Source organism: Fusarium subglutinans, assembly GCF_013396075.1.
Source record: "Fusarium subglutinans strain NRRL 66333 chromosome Unknown NRRL66333_c0000193, whole genome shotgun sequence".
Lineage (NCBI taxonomy): Eukaryota > Fungi > Ascomycota > Sordariomycetes > Hypocreales > Nectriaceae > Fusarium > Fusarium subglutinans.
This window is the reverse complement of record NW_023502256.1, coordinates 74,964-93,170: the sequence shown is the minus strand read 5'-3', so window position 1 is coordinate 93,170 and position 18,207 is coordinate 74,964. Positions and strand designations below refer to the sequence as shown.

At 49.0% G+C, this 18,207-nt stretch overlaps 5 protein-coding genes across 5 annotated transcripts; 2 read left to right on the top strand and 3 right to left on the bottom strand.

Annotated features, from left to right (window-relative positions):
• Positions 1 to 1,363: 1,363 nt before the first annotated feature.
• FSUBG_10859 (uncharacterized protein) lies at positions 1,364 to 5,646 on the top strand (the record flags this gene model as incomplete). Its single annotated transcript, XM_036675480.1, has 4 exons — positions 1,364 to 1,705; positions 1,765 to 1,789; positions 1,860 to 5,276; positions 5,330 to 5,646. The coding sequence occupies 4 exons, from the start codon at positions 1,364 to 1,366 to the stop codon at positions 5,644 to 5,646; spliced, it is 4,101 nt and encodes a 1,366-aa protein (XP_036533686.1).
• Positions 5,647 to 6,572: 926 nt separating this feature from the next.
• FSUBG_10858 (translation initiation factor 2 subunit 2) lies at positions 6,573 to 8,142 on the bottom strand (the record flags this gene model as incomplete). The annotated part of the gene is made up of 3 exons (XM_036675479.1): positions 6,573 to 6,742; positions 6,802 to 7,636; positions 8,131 to 8,142. The coding sequence occupies 3 exons, from the start codon at positions 8,140 to 8,142 to the stop codon at positions 6,573 to 6,575; spliced, it is 1,017 nt and encodes a 338-aa protein (XP_036533685.1).
• Positions 8,143 to 8,917: 775 nt separating this feature from the next.
• On the top strand, positions 8,918 to 9,324 carry FSUBG_10857 (uncharacterized protein; the record flags this gene model as incomplete). Its single annotated transcript, XM_036675478.1, has 2 exons — positions 8,918 to 9,146; positions 9,221 to 9,324. The coding sequence occupies 2 exons, from the start codon at positions 8,918 to 8,920 to the stop codon at positions 9,322 to 9,324; spliced, it is 333 nt and encodes a 110-aa protein (XP_036533684.1).
• Positions 9,325 to 9,935: 611 nt separating this feature from the next.
• Positions 9,936 to 10,469, bottom strand: FSUBG_10856 (non-classical export 2; the record flags this gene model as incomplete). Its single annotated transcript, XM_036675477.1, has 1 exon — positions 9,936 to 10,469. One exon carries the CDS (start codon positions 10,467 to 10,469, stop codon positions 9,936 to 9,938), a length of 534 nt encoding a protein of 177 aa, XP_036533683.1.
• A 6,530-nt stretch (positions 10,470 to 16,999) lies between these two features.
• On the bottom strand, positions 17,000 to 17,473 carry FSUBG_10855 (uncharacterized protein; the record flags this gene model as incomplete). Its single annotated transcript, XM_036675476.1, has 1 exon — positions 17,000 to 17,473. The coding sequence occupies one exon, from the start codon at positions 17,471 to 17,473 to the stop codon at positions 17,000 to 17,002; it is 474 nt and encodes a 157-aa protein (XP_036533682.1).
• Between the last annotated feature and the right edge of the window lie 734 nt (positions 17,474 to 18,207).

Here is an 18,207-nt window from a genome sequence, read left to right as displayed (position 1 = left end):
TAATTTTAAATTAATTATAATAAAATTAAAAGCTATTACTATTAATTTATTAATTTTCTTATTAATTCCTTACTAAGTAGCTATTTTACGATTTTGCCTTTATTCTATAATTTTACTGCCTACTCTTTGAGTAGGGCTCCCTTTTGGTCAGATCCATGAGTATAGGGAATATAAGGAGTATTTACCCTAATAATAAAAAGACTTAGTTAGACTCCTTAGTAAGTATATTTTAATATTATCTATTGAGGTCTTTAAGTTTTCTTTGTCCCCAAGGCTTTATTTGTAATAATGTGCTTAATATATTGCATTCAGTTTCCAAGGTGGCCTCGGGGAGCAAGAAAACACCAGACCTTGATACAGGGTGTTGAAATAAACTTAGCAAGGGGCTCCCTAAGCTTGGCGGGTAGTCAGAGTGGGAGATATTTGTAAGAGAATCACCAGTAAAAGAAAGAACAGACACATTTAATAAAATAACTGGATGCTTTTGTGACCCGTATAGAAAGAACCAATTGATGATGGCTGTTTGCACCCACGCCCGAGTTCGAGTTCGAGTACAGCAGAATGAATGTACCGGGAAGCCAAGAATACCTGAGCGCAAGGCTTTGTCTCAACCTCAGCTGTGACTAAGGTAAGGTACCACAAGCCAAAAGGTACCTTAAACAGAGGCTCTGCAGTAAACCTTCTGCATGCGATCTCCAGTGGGGTACATAAGACTAGCGGCTGAACATGAAGGTTCTGATTGGTAGCTGTGGGACTGACCAACTGAAGCTTTCAAGGGGCTTCAAGGCAATGCCAGCTCACAGTAGCCCCAGGGTGTAAGAAGACTTCTGACGTTAAACTGAGGTGCTAAAAATACTTAGTCTAAGATCCTCTAAGTTTTTTCTAAATTATACTAAATTTGCCTAAGTTTCCCTAAGGCTTTTTGTCACCTACGATAGAGGTCCTAAGTTTTATTGCATCCCATTGAGTAGCAGCTCTAGCACACCTCGAGAAAGGCACTGTCCAGTTTTGAGCCAATCATAGCGCGCAGACTCCGTAGCTAGGTTAACCAGCCAGCTTTCAATTGGCTCCCGATACACGCTTCGTCACTGCTCTTTCCAGGCTTCGAACAGCACATCCCAAGGTGGCCGCGCCAGTTTTCTCTCCATCCATCCCATCCATCACAAAGTCCACCGCTCACACTCTTCCGTTCACGTCAACGATCCATCACGATCACCCGTCACGTTGACGCCGTAAGATGCCTTTATGACCACGCGGCTGATTTCATCGCCATTTTAAAACTACACGTTTATTTTGCGATCTCTTTCTTTGTTACAACCATCGATATCGACTTCTTCCGTGTCCAGTTTGCGATCCACCCAAAATGTTTTCTCCATCTGTCGCTCAGGGTGGCCCTGCGACGGCAACTCGTTCACGCCGCCGTCAACGTCCCTTGAGCTCCGAACATGTCGCTCAGCAGCCAAAAGCCAAGAGACAGAGAGTTCCCTTGACAGAGCAGACTTTTGTCAACCCCGAGGCCCAGCAGGAAATGATCGAGGTAAAGACCGATGCCAAGGTCGCAGCTCTACCCGCCAAAAACAAAAACAAAAACATCGAGCCTCCCGAGAGCCCCAGCCCAGTGCTGCGCAAGGAACTGAACGTTCGCGCGAAGAAGGCAAAGCATGGCGACCGCGCCGCTAATAAAGGCGACGGAAGTCTTGTTTTGGTAAGAATTGATGTTTTCTTTGTTTCGATGATGCTGCATATTAACAATGGACTGTCCAGACAAGCACAAACGCATATAGCGTCAGTAAGCTTCCAGCTCTACCTGACAGGATTCGCACAGATTGGTCAGGTAAGTCTGGATACCACAACTTTAGTCCTCAAAAACGTACTCATCCGTATCATCACAGCCTACCAAACTGCCGACATTTTCTCCACAGGCTATGCCCTTTCTCTCACCCAAACACACGCCCTTGTCTGGCCCTACACATCGACATCGCAATCACCTGAAACCTTTTCTTTCAACCTCCCATCAACGTCCAGACCCAATGATTCCCTTCCTGTAGGATGCCTCGTATCACCGTCTGCATCATCAGCAGAGCCTGGGCTGGTTGTGGTCATGGGAGGTAGTGGAAAAGTCGTCTATTGGGAGTCGATTGCGAGCGCGGCTACATTTGTCTTCATGAAGAAGGATCGGACTGGAGTCGAGTACACTATATCGGGAATGCAGACTGGGGAAAAGGTTGTGGCTATCACGAACGCCGAATCCGCCGGATTTATTCTCACCTTCAACTCTGGTCGCCTTGCCTACATGAATGTGCGTGACGGCCAAGGCCGCCCTGCCATTTCTGTACAGTTTCTCCGCAACAGCCTGTCACCCTCCACAGGTGGAATCTTTGGCAGCATTCGACATGCTTTTCAACACTTGTCCCTGAAAGGAGATGTTGCAGCTGTCCGTGCGGACCGATCCTCGCGAACAGGCGAGAGAAACATCGTGGCCCTCACCAGCAAAGGCCGACTGCATGCATGGAGAGTCCACCGCGGAGGCCATAACGAGGTGATCGGCGACGCAGACGTGCGTGAAAATATCATCGCCGCCCTCCAGGAGACCGATCCCGCATCTCAGGAATTCCCCCATGATTCTTTCGAGGCAGTTGATTTCACTTACGTGCCAAAGGGCTTGGAATCCAAGTACCTTGAGTTGAGTAGGCTCAGCGAGGCTATGGCCACCGACGATTCCTCGGTACAGCATCTTCTGATACTTGTCAGCCTGACTTTGCGAAGCACGGCTCGCTATGCTTTAGTTGAAGCTATCCTGACGCCCCAAGGATGCCAAATAGGGATGATTCGTCCCATAACCTCATATAGTGCACCATCTTCACCCTCCGATTCCGCACGGCCACGTCTATACCTTCCTCGCCCTGCCCTGGTTGCTTTCGTCGTCTTCGATCGCGCCACTGTTATCGCATCAATTGCTGTAGCACCCCAGTCTCCTGAGTCGCAGCTACAAACCGACAGTCACATTTTACCTGCCGCTTTCGAAGATGTCGTTGATTTCCGCGAAGACGATGTGCATGATATCATCGGCTCAGGGTTTGAAGAAGTTTCGCCTGCCCTTAGCCATGAAGAGCATCGACTTCACCGACCAAGGACAAAGAATCCCGCCGTGGTTCTCATGGTTCGAGGTGCCGGCGCAGTGCGAATCGTGACAACTGACGTGGATAAGTTTGCTAGTGACAAGCCCCCCAAGGTTTCTGCGAAGAGCAAGATCGAACAGGCCGTTTTCTACGGCGTCAAACAAGACAATCCTCTGGTTTTCGACGGACGACAAGAAATCAAATTTTCTAACGAAGAAGTTGCCCATGCCGCACTTGAAGTTAGCCACGAGATCTTGAGCTCAAGCACTCCTTTTATTTCCACTCTTCCGGCTTCGCTAGAGGACAATCTCCGAGCTCGGTCGACTGCACTTGAGAGATTGATAGCTCAGCTTAAGATGATGGGGGCAGACCTCGATCGTAAGACACGTTGGAGTCTGCTATATGATGCCGAGAAGATGCATGTGGCTACATTGCTCTGGAAACGACACGAAGCCTTCACTGCATCACGACCAGCGAATGCTAAGAAGAGCCTTATTGGTTATATTGTCGAGTTCATTCATCAAGATGATAAACACAATCCTGTTGCTGAGGTTGGTGAGGTTGATCGAGTTCGATACTGGTTTACTCGGGATATTTTCCGCCTCGAGATACTTGTAGCTTGGGCGTATCAAGTCATTAAGACGCTCTATAGGGAGCATTTGCTTGACGAGGCCAAGCTAACTGCCATGCTCCACGAAGCTATCCAAATCAACACTTGCACACATGTCGCGGCGCTCGATTTCCGAAAGAACAACCTAAGCGCTTACGGTCTTGGGTTTGAAGAACTGCGCCTAGGTATTCTTCGTGACGGATACGACGACCTTCCCGAGCCATGGACTGGTTCTCATTTCGTTGCCAACAACATTAAACGTCTGGTCGACCTCGCAGATCAATGGTTGCTTAAGGATCAAGATGCAAGTGAACCGGCCAGGGCTTCAAATCAGCCGGATCATAAGGTGAAATCCAAGATTTTCGAAGAAATGCCAACCCTTGTCGATGGAATGCTCACTTCAGTTCTGGAATATGCTCGTTGGTCAGCAACGCGCCCTGAGCTGAAGAACATGTCGCAGGAGTTTGCTAAGCTATACAAGACGAGTTCATTCGAGAAGCCCCTTGCCCTAGCACGATCAGGCAGGTGGGAGGAGGGAGCCTCTATCGCTGAGAAGCACGAATGCCTCCGTGCTCTCCCTATGATTTTGCTGGATCACATCCAAATGCTCGAAGATCGCCTTGCTGAGCCAGACTTGTCACTTGTTGATAGACAAACCTTTAAACGACTGAGGGACAACAAGAAGGCCAAGTTGGAGAACAGCTTCTCCGTCTATGGCCAGTCATTTGCATTCCCAGCATATGAGTTCTTGCTCCAAAAACACGGAGTTGAAGCTGTCCTGGAATTCGATCTCGACAAGTTGGGCTATAAGACCCAGTTTCTGCGTAGCAAGCCTGAACTGGCGCGAATATCGTGGATCAACGATGTGCAGCAAGAGAAAGACGTCGGTCACAGCGCAGACACTCTCGTGACCCTTGCACTTACGAAGGAACAGCAAGTATGGAACAAGAAGATTGAGTTAAGTCTCGGAAAGCTTGCTCTTCTTGCTGAGCTCGAGGAGAAGACCACTGGTTCGGGTGGCCTCAAGGTTAACGCCGACGACGCGCGTGCCGAGGAGAAACTTAAGAAGGTCGACCAAGAGTTAGTTGCCATCAGGATCCAAGATCAACTATACAACCAGGTTCTCCCCAGCACATACGATGCTGTGGATGACGCAGCAGCGCTTAATTTCGCAATGGAAGTTCATAGCATGAACATACCGCGGCGTCAGAAGGCCCAGCATCAAATATTTGAAGACGGTATGAGGCGGCTTCTAAAGCACGAGGCTCTGGATGCAATGACACTCATTGACCTCCTGACCCTGATTTACCTGAAGCCTGAGTCCCGCGCTGAGATTCCCAATCCATTCTGGCTAGCTCTTTTGGTTGCCGAGAGCAGCTGCCACAGTGATGAGGTCAAAGAGGCTAAGCGGATGATTTGGAGGAGACTATTTATACGCGATGATTGGGCTAAAATCAACGACACACAGCTCAAGGATGATCGTCAGGTGGTTGAGAGATTGGCAGAGACTGAGCTTTATTCAATGCTGACTGACTGCATCAGCTTCCGTAAGTGAAATGTTTATCTAACTTCTGGGGAACACATTCTGACTTGAATACAGAAGATCCACATGAGCCTTTCCGACCTCTGTCTCCGCACGAAGCTCTTGGTGCTTTTACCGAGAACCTTGACCGTCGGTTCCGCGACTTTGAGGCGTCCTTCAGGATGAAGCTGGTCGACATCATGAAGCTGGAGGATAAGATACTCCATCAGCATGTGGAGAAACATCGTCTCGGTGACTGGGTCCGCTCTACCTTCGACGCCGCTCGAGTAGAGCTAGACAGCACACTGGACAACGCCACTAGGAATGCTGCCGCCCCCCAAGTTGCTGAGCCCAATACTGTAATGAGTGGCTCAATATTTGATTATGGCAGCTAACTCGTCAACCTCATGGGCGGTTCTAGGTCAGTCCCAGCAGCTGATGCTCGACTCGTCACTCTCATATCTTTCCTCACTTGTATGATACAAGGCTCATTCGAGATATGCCCCAAGAGGCATGGAGACATGAATGACTGCCAGTATTATGATTACGGCAAATATCAACGCAGATGACTTCTATACACATTACAACGCAACACGCATACATGCACAGCAAAAAAGGGGATTTTATTGTTGGCCTAGGAGAATGACCGGGGCATTGGTTTTATGTACTTATTTTGCGTCTGGGGGAAATCATCTGTTGCTGCAGAGTTGATCCTTTATGTACAAGCTATTCCTCACACCCTAGTGGTGTGAGTACTAGTTCTCAAATTTCCAGAGATAGGAGTAAGGGGTGGATTCGTGGTTGGATTACCACATCAAGGCGTGTCAAATGCGCTATTCTCGCGTTAATAAAGACCTTTCAGTATGTACTTTATTTGCATACTTTTGTGTACACATCTACCTCACGTCTATAAAATCATGGCACTCAACATATTCAAATACGCAACTTCGTTCCTGTCACTCATGTATAGGCGACTTGTGGTTTTGGCTGCAGTCTTGATTCATTTCGGCATCATGTACATAATCCATACGCCACATCGTCCGCCCGGTACCCGTTGTGCCGTCTAGCATCACTCCTTTTGACCCCAAAGACCATAATTTGCGGAATAGACGGCCATTAGCAATGCCTAAAGCAAAATCCGAAAAATGCATCCGTCATCGAGACCATACAGCTGAAGAAGTCGCTCATTTGCAGCATAGGGCAACTGCATAGCTAGAACGGAACACCGCCAAGATACATGCCCTCCCCAAAACCACAAGCCAAGAACTTTGTTGGCAGTGGGCGGTGCAGTATCGAAAGGAAGAGAAGATCGTGGGGCAGCTTAGCCCTGCATCTTTCTTCGCTTGCCGACCTGGGCGGAGAAACCAGTCTTGATAGCGGTAACACTTCGTCGGGAGCCGCAGTTGTTGCAGGTGATGAAGTAAAGACGGTTCTCACCCTTGTTGAGTTCGGTATCAGGGGATTTGCAGGTCTTGCAGGTGACATACTCGACTGAAAGAAGGAATGATTAGCAAACAAAAACCCGCAGTCGAAAAACTGCAAAGACTTACTGATGTATTTTCGGACAACGTTCTCGATCTGCTTCTGCTGGAAACGACCCTTGATGACCAACCTTCGGCTTCCGTCAACGGAACCGCTGGTACCCAACTCGGCAAAAAGATAGGCGGTAAGATGCTCCTCGGTTCTCTTCATACGCTTAGAAATATCGGCGATGTTGGCAAAGACGGTTTTTCGGTTGCCTTCTCGCATACACTGAGGAGGGGGGATCTTGTAGCTCTTGGTTCCTGGGGAAGTGTGGTCGGGGTTTCTCTCGGTGAGTTGGTGGAAGAAGCGAGAAAGGAGCATGCTGTAGCCAATAGTCTTGGTCTCATCGTGAGCCCAAATGCCGGTTCCCTCGTTCATATCACCCTCCTGCTCCTGGGGAACCTCCTCGACTTCCTCGCCCTCCTTGAGCTCAAGTTTCTCGAGCTGCTTGGTGAAATCATCGTCGCCCTTGGGAGCCTTCTTCTTCTTCTTCTTCTTCAGAGTCAGGTCAAGGCCTCCATCCTCGGCGGGTGCAGCATCGTCAGCGGGGGCGGCGTCGGCGTCGGCATCGGCATCGGCATCGGCGTCATCGACCTTCTTTGACTTCTTCTTCTTCTTCTTGAGCAGGGAAAGGTCGAGACCACCATCCTCAGCTGGGGGAAGGTCCTCAGCGGCTGTCGTTTGCGAATCAGTAAAGGACTCAAGGGCGGCAGAAAGCGGCGGCGTACGAGGCGTATGGGACTGAGCCGAATCCTTGGGTTCTTCGGTAGCGTTGACCATGGTCACTGAACCGTCAGCGTCGACAACAACTTGTTCGTCGGTGAAGGCAACGGATTTGCGTGATTTGCGTTCGGTTGGTACCTGTAAATAAAACAAAAAGAATAAAGAGGTTAGTAAAGGATTCGATTGAGGGATGTGGTGTTGTTTTGTGGCTGTAGAGGATAGATGATGATGTGAAGGTGGCGGTTGGGAAAATGTGAGTCAAAGGCCTAAACCGTAAAATAAATCGATGTCGAATCGCCTGCTTCCCCCCCAGAAAGTGGTGTACGACAATACCAGAGGTACTTGCGCACCAACAAGAGGCAGTGGGGTAAAAGGCGATAAGAGGAACCTGATAGGCTCGTTGGTGAGGCACTCGAGGGTTTTGGAGGGGTAAAAGATTGGACCTGTGTGGTCCAGAGGGTACAAGACACGCCATGAAAGGCATGGCACGAGCAGTTGAACTTCAAAGCCAGGCCTGTATTGTAGTGGGTAGGTAGGTATAGTAGGTTGCATTTCGTATCATGTCCCAGCAGCCTCTTCAATAAGGGCTGGTCGGAAATATATGTGCAATTTGTTGCAGGCTTGTCACTCACCTCGCCCTCCATGATTGCTATGTGGCTGCTTCTTGATTTTGCTGTTAATGGCCAGTTGCTGGTTTATTGGGGTTTTTTGCTGGATGTGGGTGTCGCAAATGGGCGGCTTCTTCGTATAAGGTACTGCGAAGATCTTTGGCTTGGGGCTTCTCGCGCAATGATATATCGTTTGTATTCTTGGATCGCAGAGTTCGCGCGCGCTGTTGGTATGCTTCGTTTGATGGATTTAGTTGTGGGTTTAGGATGTAGAGGGAGATCAGTCCAACGTCATGGGCTGAGTGAGCGATACCTTGAGTCAACCAGAGCCCAAACCAAAGTGCAGGTGGCCCCCAAGCTTCACGATAGTGAGTCACGGGAATATCCACGTGATGCTCTACAAAGCGGTTCGCACCCAATCAAGTGGGTAGCTTGTCAGAGCTCCCCCAGTTCTTGTCGGAGCCTAGCTCCGGGCCCCGATGCGACTACGGCCTTTACAACTGCACAGACTACTAGGTATCAACCACCTCGATCGACGGGAGGTTCCATTGCTGATCGTCGCAACCCAATTACATCTGAAGATACGGCAGCGCTCTCCGTTTACTCCTCTATACTCGGAACACTTGGGACTCAGCAGTCTCTCAACAAAGAAGTTACTCTAAAATAGCTAACTACCTCTCAACTTGACGCTCAATACCAGCAATTCACGACCTCCGAAGACATCCCTAACGTCCTGTGGCCTACAAACACATCCCGAACTGCATTGGCTGAGCGAATCTGTCTTCAGGTCGCTCACGTCACGACTATCAACATGGCCACCGACTCATCCCTTGTTGACCTCCATGATGCGTCCATGTCTGATGACAAGGACGATCTGGACTCACTCCCATCCATATCTACCGACGACATCTACTCCGATACCTCCGACACTGATGCTCAAGCGGAGTGGGAGCGTAGCCTCGAACAGCTACAATTGATACTGACAATGATGATTGTGCCCTGGATGGGTAAATACTTTGGTCGCAAATTTGCCTACTGGAGTGAGTAATTCATTCACTTACTAATACCACTATTTATCCAAGATTGATGAGTTCTCTAACCAGTGGTTGTCTAGGTTGGTCACGATACATGGAGTGGGCGCATAACGTCGACATTCGATTGACAAATAAGGCGACCTTCAAGGCGGCTGGTGTTGTGGAAACAGCGGCAACGTTATAGACATACTTCAAGCCAGACGATCCGATCTCGATATGACTGGATGACCTGAGTAATATGCATGGCTTTCACAAGGTGTTGGGGTACAAGTATGCATATGTTTTTCTTTCTTTGTTTCAATAATATATGATTTCAAATACGCTTGTTTTGTTCCTCCTGTCAACCAAGAGACTCTAGCACGAACCTAGTGTACTCTAGTGTACTAACAACCGGATATCCAGGGAAAACTTGAAAACCAAAACCGTCTTTGTATTAAAGTTTCATTCACTGCATGATCATTGCCCTTCATTCAACACCTGTTCTGAATGAACTACCCGTCCCAACTCCCCATCCAAAAGACTAATACATCTAACAATCCTGGTATAACAATCCTTAATGTTGAACGCTCTCTATATCCTAATGCAGCTTGATACCGGTACTCAAGAGTTGGTGATGCCCTAGGGCGGGTTTGGTGTAACGGAGCTTAGGGAAGCATGTACACCGTGTTCCACAGAGTTTGTGGCCATGACGCTTGCGCTGATTGTACTAGAGCAGAGAACAGACAAGATCATGACCGGGCCCTCTTTAGGCAGCTGAGCCGTTACATTATGGTTTTCTGATGTGTTTACGTCCCATCAGACGCTTGAAGAAATCTGAGACATTGATGGCCGAGAAGCGGCACTGCGAAGGGAGCCGAACTGATTGCGTGCAGTTCTGATGGTCAAGAGGAGACTTCCCGACATGCAGGCGAACAGGAACCATATGAAGACAGTGCTTGCTTGTAGTCGACGGCACCGCCCCTCATCACTCTCTGAGCCCCAGGCGATCCAGTCTCCAGGCAGAGCTTTGGGGTTAATATCTCCGCAGTTGACGACACGCAGCTTTGCTGCAAGAACAATGGCACCGATGAAGGTGAAAAGAACAGCTATACCATCCAACGGTAGCTGCATGAGTGGCTTGTCGAGAGCTGAAACAAAGAAAGCGAGAAGGCCGATGATGCAAACGATCCAGCAGACGATGGCGATAAACATGATAAAGTTGACGGCAGCTGTTGCAGAGCCTGCGGCGTCAATATTTGACGCCATGACGTTGCCGATGAGAGCCGTTAGGAGGAGCGTCATGAGCAGAGCGACGCTGCGCAGTATCATTTGGATGAGGTTGTATCGCATGGTGGGCAACGGATGCTGGATAGCAGTGCGTGGTAGAGTTGATACGAGGTGTAGAACAGTAGTAGTAGCACAACAGCCGTGGCACTATTACAGATATCGAAGCGACTGCACTATGGTTGTGCACCTTGTGCAAGGAGTTGATCCGAGTGTTGGAAGTGGTGAATTGCAAAGGCAGTCTGGCAGCGGCAGATGGACGGACGGACCTATGATTGATCGACAGCAAAGCTGGAGCAATGCGGGGATGAAGATATCTAATTACCTCAGAAGGCTGCGATCTTTGGTGGAGGATACATGTGGAGTTGAATTGAGTCGATTTGATGCGGTGCTCGAGGCGTTTCTGGTGATAGGGTCGTGGTGGGTTATATCGTTACTGGCGCATTGCCCAAGCAACCGTTGACACACTGAATAAACCCAGCAAGGGTAGCTTGCAGGGGGATAAGGGGATCATCGATCTATGTACTCCGTATCTATGTTCAAGACTCTCACATATTTTGTTCTAACCGCTCAAAAGATTGTCGATACGAATACGCCAATACCCAAAATCAGATGCTGACGACTCTCATACAATTCGTTTGCAAACGTTTGATCAATTCAGAGTTTCTGTTGCATCATCACCAGCGGTAACCATATGGCCTGTGAACCAATCAAAACCACGTATGCCCTTCAGATGAAAGTTGACATTCCATCATACCCGCTGGCGTTGAGACACATATGTAGCCTGACTTTGAATGAGAAAGAGTCATTGTCGATTGGATGATATGTTTCCTACATTATTCTAAACCAGCTGTGCCATGAACAGTTCACATATCGTCACAGCAAAGCTCAACGCTCTGCATGTTGGTCATTCTTTGGCCAAACTTCATGTTGTGCTGAGCCTCAGAGTCGCATAACACCAATCATGGTAGTTACCGTTGCCAGGTGAACCGCCGAATGTATACCTATATGGAAAGTACCTTAGGTAAGGTTAGTACCTAGGCTGAGTTATAGGTGGACAAGACCTAGACCACCTATAGTCCACGGAGGTGATTGATTGCGGGCGGCTAACACGTCCTGTGGCCGCGGCTCGGGACTATGATAGGCGATCGATCATGAGACAGAATCAGACATTAGCAGATGCGGCAATTAGCTACTGTTCTTTAGGAATCCATAACTAAGCTCTAAAGAAGTCAATCTGCTAATAAATCACCAGTCTCGAACATGGTGCAACCAAGAACAAGGGTAATTCCGTCCCTCCCGTTCTTAGTGATCGACCACAATCCTCTCCGTAACTACCTCCTTTACCTACTTTACTTATGGTACTAATCCACTAATCCATTGGCCGAAATACTCGATGTCTGAGCGCATGTGCATACCTACCAATCCAATACCCGCACCTTTGATCATTCTCAGAAACACTACCAGCATCGCCCATTCGCAACCCATGCCTGTCTCAGAATAGGTGCGTACTAAATCTCGCCATCAGGCAAATAAATGGCTTGGGCAAGCTTTCGACATCCTCCGCCTTCAGCTAGCCATCGTAAAGCCATGACGCTGGAGCACTGAATTGAATTTCTCTCTCCACTGAAGAGACACTTCCCTGCTCTGTTCAACTGCCGTCCGACATACCCTACCTAGGCGTATCAGGCCTCCCGGGACCCATCAATCGGTCTTTACGCCATCAAGACCATCGTTGGCTGTCAAATCTCGGTGGCGTCTTTGCCTTTCCGTCCAGCCGCCTCGAGAAACGCCCATGGAATGAGCACAACATCACAAAACGAAGCGCGCATCCATCACGAAGAACCCTTCACCGCCCTCCCGGCTTGGCTGCTCCTCTAAACCATCTACAGAAATCAGGGTCTAGCATATTAGCCCGAATTGTGTCTTTCACTGTTTCACTCAGCTTGAGGCTGACTGGCGGGGCTTGCTGTTGCTCAGCTGGCTAAAACATCAACATATCTTCTTGTGAACTCGGGTAGATTGTCCATGACGTTGGAGTTACTTGTTAGGCTCGTACTTGATTCAGGCAGGGGATGCATACCCCAAGATGTAAAAGAAGTGCTGCCCACCGTGTTTTAGAGGGGCCGCATGGCGTTCCATGGATCTGCAAGGCTGAACGAACCCATCTATCTAGTGGATCACGAAGCCCGATAATTCACGACAATCTGAAATACGAAGGCCCAAGATGCATGTCATAGCTAGGCCAGCTGCTGCAAGACATCGTTCATTGGAAAAGGGCGGTCAGTGGGACGTAGCGCCAAATTGACTACCTAGGTATCCGTAGGTTGGCAGGATAACTTAGCAGGTCAACATCCCTTTACGCCATACGCCATAACATCCATCCATCCATCCATCCCTCGTAATTCTTCCCCTCAATGCAACACCCACCGCTGCTCGCTATTGGACAAGGTCCCCCTTGCGGACCAGGATACCTGGGTAGATCCGCTGTCATGGATGATTCACAGCAAGAAAGAGCCTCATCAACTTCATCAGTCGGATAAGTATCAAGGAAACAACAGCTTGCTTGGAAATGCCACGCCTTGGTAGATTTACTAATTAGTAGCGCGGCGGTGTTTCTGCTCACCGCTTCGATTCACTAAAAGGCGTTGCTCCCACGTACCGAGCCACTGGCTCACCCACAGAGTTTGTTGACCATGTTCGCGGCCACTTACCAGAAATCTCACACCTACTTAGCTGCCGTCTATATTGTCAGCATACGTACGTAACGACTTCGCCCAACCTTTCGGGTCCCTACTCCCACAGATTCGGGTTATTTCATGCCCATCTCCGCCCTATCGGGCTTAAACTCGCGGCTCAAGAGAAGACGACTTTCCACATTCAACATTACCCCTTTCTCTAGGCCTCTTAAGGTAGGTAGGTAGGTTTTTGGCGCACTCCATTGGACTCGATGTATTGGATACATGGGCATCGACTAACTTAGTAACGCCCTTTGATGAGAGAGAGAGAGAGAGAGAGAGAGAGGTGTGAAGCAACTAAGACTTGCTTGGCGTTGAGCTGTTCCATTTTGCTCGGTCTCGCTTCCGCCGTCATGCTTTTCGCACTGCCCGACTTTCCCTTTTGAATCAACACGCATTGCCTCTTCCGGAAGTCTTCTGGAAACCCCATCTTTCACTTCACCTTCATGACCGCTTGCTTGATACACACACGTCATGCTCTCTTTAGGCCTCCCCGAGTATTAGAGTTTCTAAACATCAACTTACCGACTTGCCGGACTCTCCAAAAGGTTCACCGCCAACGAGAATGGCACAGGGCTTGGCTTTGAGACGCCCCTATCTTAGTAGGTGTTCTGATTCTCTGAGCCGCCGCGATTCTACGCTACGCTTCAATAGGCGTTGCACGCACAACCTCAGATAAAATACAGTAGTGGGATCGAGACTGTCGGTGGTGATGTTTTGATATCTCAGCGTTTGAGCTTAGTGTCTGTCCCGAGCCTCAAACCGGGAATACGTGTCTTTTAGTGCCGGAACCGACGGACAACAAACACAATAGTCGCACTGGGGCAACCGTGCTATTGATTTTCTTCACCCATGTGCTGAATGTCAAAGTAGACCGCTTTATAGAGCACGGAATGGGGGGGGGGAGGGTTCAATTCCTCACCCAGCTACCTAGCTTCTTGACATTGTTTGGGGAAGCCAAGCTTTTGATGCACATCACCTTGACCTGAATGCTTTTGTCTGTTGGTCCCCGGAGGTCAAGTCCGCCATTCTGGGCATCACGATGGTCAACAGTTGGGACTAGGTTCGCCTGGCTCAGGCCTGCTAATGGTCTGGAGATATACTTTCCTGGCGCGAGCGCCGCAACGTCCTTTCTCCGACATCCATCTTCAAGCAATCAGCCAAGCGGCCGCTGCCCATCATGTCCATAAAAGGATGAAAAAAGAATCATTGGTAGCTCAAAAGGTGAACTAGGTCTGTTCCTTATTCAGTCTCACAGACCACCGGAGCTCCTGGTGCACCCTCCGTCCTCTGACGGTGATATCACCAAGACGTTGTTTCAAGAACGTCAACCCGTTTTTGGATGCCTGGACTCTGAAAGGGGCAATCTTGTGGCGCGGCGTTATTGAAGCGGCGTTGTACAAACGCTCAGCTCCCCTTTGTGAACCCAAGTTTAAGGCCTCGCGACAGCCTCCGATGCTGATCCCTCATGATTTCGTACAATATGTCCGAGCCGGAGTCTAGATCAACCAACGCCTCGTTATAAGGGAACATGTATCCCAAGGCAGCACACAAGGGGATTTGTCGAATATGGCCATGGCGGGGTTGGGTACTGTTGAAGCGAAACGCCTCATAATGATATGTTCTCATGGGATGCGTCTAAGCTTCATAAACGTTTGCCTAGAGTAGCCCGGGAGATATCGCAAGATTCACCACACCTTTGCCCAAGATAGGTCTCCACTTGCAACAGCCTTCCTGAGGTATATACTTTATGAGAGAACTCATTACTGGTTGTCCTCTCGAGCACTTCTCAGTGGATCACGGCATTCACAAGGTTTGGTCATGGCCACGATTGTGGGAAGTTCAGGCCCGACACCGCGAAATGCGGCAGAGACGCATGACCAAGATCACGGGCGATATCGGCCGCCGTTACCGCCGTTACAGATAGACTCGGCCGTATCCTGGACGCATGGAACGAGACTTGTTCTTTCACGATATTTCAGAGATCTATACGTGGCCTTTGGACGGCGTCTAAATGAGATGACATGTCGATGACATGCCCGGTTGGCATAACGTATTCTGGCAGATCCATACTGGTCTACAGACTGGCGAGTAGATAATATAAACTCCTTGCTGGCCACGTATGTATGTATACATGCTGTGTGCTGCACCGGAGTGCTAGTGAGGAGCTATCGAGGGTTAGTGATGGAAGGGCAAACTCAAAGACACAACACCCAGCTCGATTAATTCTCAACGTTTGTGCTGCCATAAGTCCTGTGTTTGAGTTTGATGCTGCGTCATCTTCTTCCCTCTCATCAATCATATCCCTGTCCGAGCCAATTTGCCCTGATTGAAATTACACCCTCGAAATTCTATTCCCCCAACCATGGGTAATAAGCAAACTTTTAAGCCTTGGGTTTGGCCGTTCGTCATACTGAATCAGATGCACTAACTGACTAACATGACTGAATGTACGAGTTCAACTTGGGTAAATTAAAGTTAAGAACATGGCCCTCTTGAAGAGCACAATCTCCTAAACTGTTCTATATACACATAAATCCAAACACAAATAGCCAAGATGCGCTTACTGGTATATCCATTGTAAAAAGAATTTTGCGAGGTAACAGATGGCGAAAGAAAATAATATAAAAAATACAAGTAGATAAAAATGACTACCGCCGGGGCAACATGACCCAGAGGGTAGTCAATCGTACAGCACGATAAATAAATAAAGAATGGGAAAAAAAGTATGTGCAGCGACATCGTACATACAGGAGACTGCCAGCAGCCCCAGAGAAAAGAGTTCGGCGAAGGCCAGAGAACCTAGAGGCGATGCCGAGCAAAATATGTACCGAAATATCAAGAATTGAACAAGTGTCGGCTGTGCCATCGAGTCAGGGACAGCGTTCGCGATGACGAAAGTGGATGCTAGAAGTATCCTCCATGGTTCGAGACGATGCAACGCGGGCTTGTCAAGTTGACTGAAAGAAGCTTGAAACAAACACAAGCCCGAGGTTGAAAGCCGCGCCACTACTCGCCACTACCCGACGAGGTTCTGGCTCTACAGCCCTGCAATAAATATCAGGACGGCTAGGTTGCATGTGTAGAATACATACGACACCAGCCATCAGAGAGAAGCTCGGAGATTGGAGATTGAAGCCACAACCCAAGGAACAGAATAGCGGGGCGCCATGTGAACGATAAATGCTCCCAAGCCCCACTCATTTAACGGGCTCAGGAACCAGGGTTTGGAGCGTTGTGGCGGATCATACAGGACTGCCAGTAAGTGGAGTGGACTTTTTTTTCTTTAGGTGATTCTTTGCCTGGTCTTCGCCTTGTCCCTTCATTGTCTTGTCTGTTCAAGGTGGCATGACTTGACATTGCTGATGGCATCCTTAGCTTGCAGAATTTGAATGCATTAACGAGTCATGCTGAAAGACACTGTGGGTAACCAATGTTCCAGGCGAAGAAGGGCCAGACTAAATGCTCGTTTCCCTCATGGCTCATGCGCCTCACTCTTCTGCAGTGGACTTGAATCCTCGGTACGGGCACTCGCTTCCTGTTAATATACTCACTTCGCTGAGCAGTAGGTATCAACAAGCAGTGAGTCGGAAATTCGGATGTTTGAATCAGCTTTGGGCCAAGCCTGGTTGTCGCTGTGGATATTCAGATGGGCAAGGGTATAGGCGTAACCCTGGCTCTTTGGTGTCGTGCTTCGTTGGGTAAGAAAGGGAAAGAAAATCGTCTCTCATCATCGTTCGGCCGTATTGCTGTATGAGGCCGCTCAATGCGCAAGAGAAGCCCTCCGTATGTAGTAGAAGAGCAGAATAAAGGGTGCGGAAGACAAAGGCGTCTTATGCAACGACATCTGGTGGGCAATCAAGCATGAGTGTTGTCCCAGTATCGCTTTCGAGCTTTCACTGCAGCATCGCTGTCGATGAAGCGTTCCTGAAAGAAGTTGAAGACAGCGAACTCATCTCGAGTCATGACATATGAGTTGGGATGCATTTCCACCTTCTTCCAGATTCGCTTCAGAGCAGCCTCAAGTATCGTGCTAATAGTAGGGTCTGATGAGCCATCAGGGCTCTCACGAGCAATCTCAAGAGCCTGCGCGACACTGGCGTCGTCTTGTTGGGGGCGCCTGTGACTAGCAGTTGCAGCGGCCATGTTGTTGACGTCGAAAGAGTCAAGGGCGTATGTGTTGTTGATATTGGGGTACTGTAGGTATGGGACTTCTTGCTGAGGCTGAGGCTGGGACTGAGACTGAGACTGAGACCTTTGGGAAGAGACAGGGCGGAGAGGGAAGAAGTAATAAGACGGAAGCTGAGAAGAATCATGGGAAGCGACGGACATCATGGTAGTACTTGTACGTCTAATATAAGCAGGCAAAGTGGATGGGGTTGATGCAGGCGAGTCGTGCATGTATCAAAGAGAGACTTCCAGGCTAGGGAGCTGGAAATAGAGCTGCCCTTGTGGAAAGTAGGTTACTTAGACAAGTGGAGAAGTGTGATGGGGGAGGGATGGGAGGAAGGGGAGGGGGGGCGAGTGGCTCGTGTGGGTTGACAGGCTGAAGATGATGAGATTAATGCCTGTCCCAGATCTGGAACAACGTCTCAAGTGGATCGAATTACGACAGGGGTCAATGTCGTCCTCAAGGTTTGCTCCAAAGAACTGTAATGCGCGGGATATCCTCTTCTAGGATGGTAGTGGTGCTGTCTGTCGCCTGTGCTGTATGTAGGTGGTAGGCCTGACACGGGTTCGATCCGTCCGTCTCGGGGATTTTGAGTTGGCGAATGTCTTACACCGGCAGAGATAGTTGCTTTTCACTCTATCCAAACAGAGACCGAGTAATGTCGGTCCTGGTCTTTGAGTTGTTGAGGCCCTTGTCAATTTGATCCTGGTAGATGTCCCTGTCCTTGCTCTGTCCTGGGTCTGTCTTTTTCCTTTCTCGTCCTGTCTGTGTGACTGATGACGGGGGAGTAGCAAGAGTGGCTGATATGTGTATGGATGGAGCTTGTTGACAAAGGGTAACTGAGACGGATGGGCAGCAGTAAAACTGAATTCTAAATATGTAATAACACGACCTT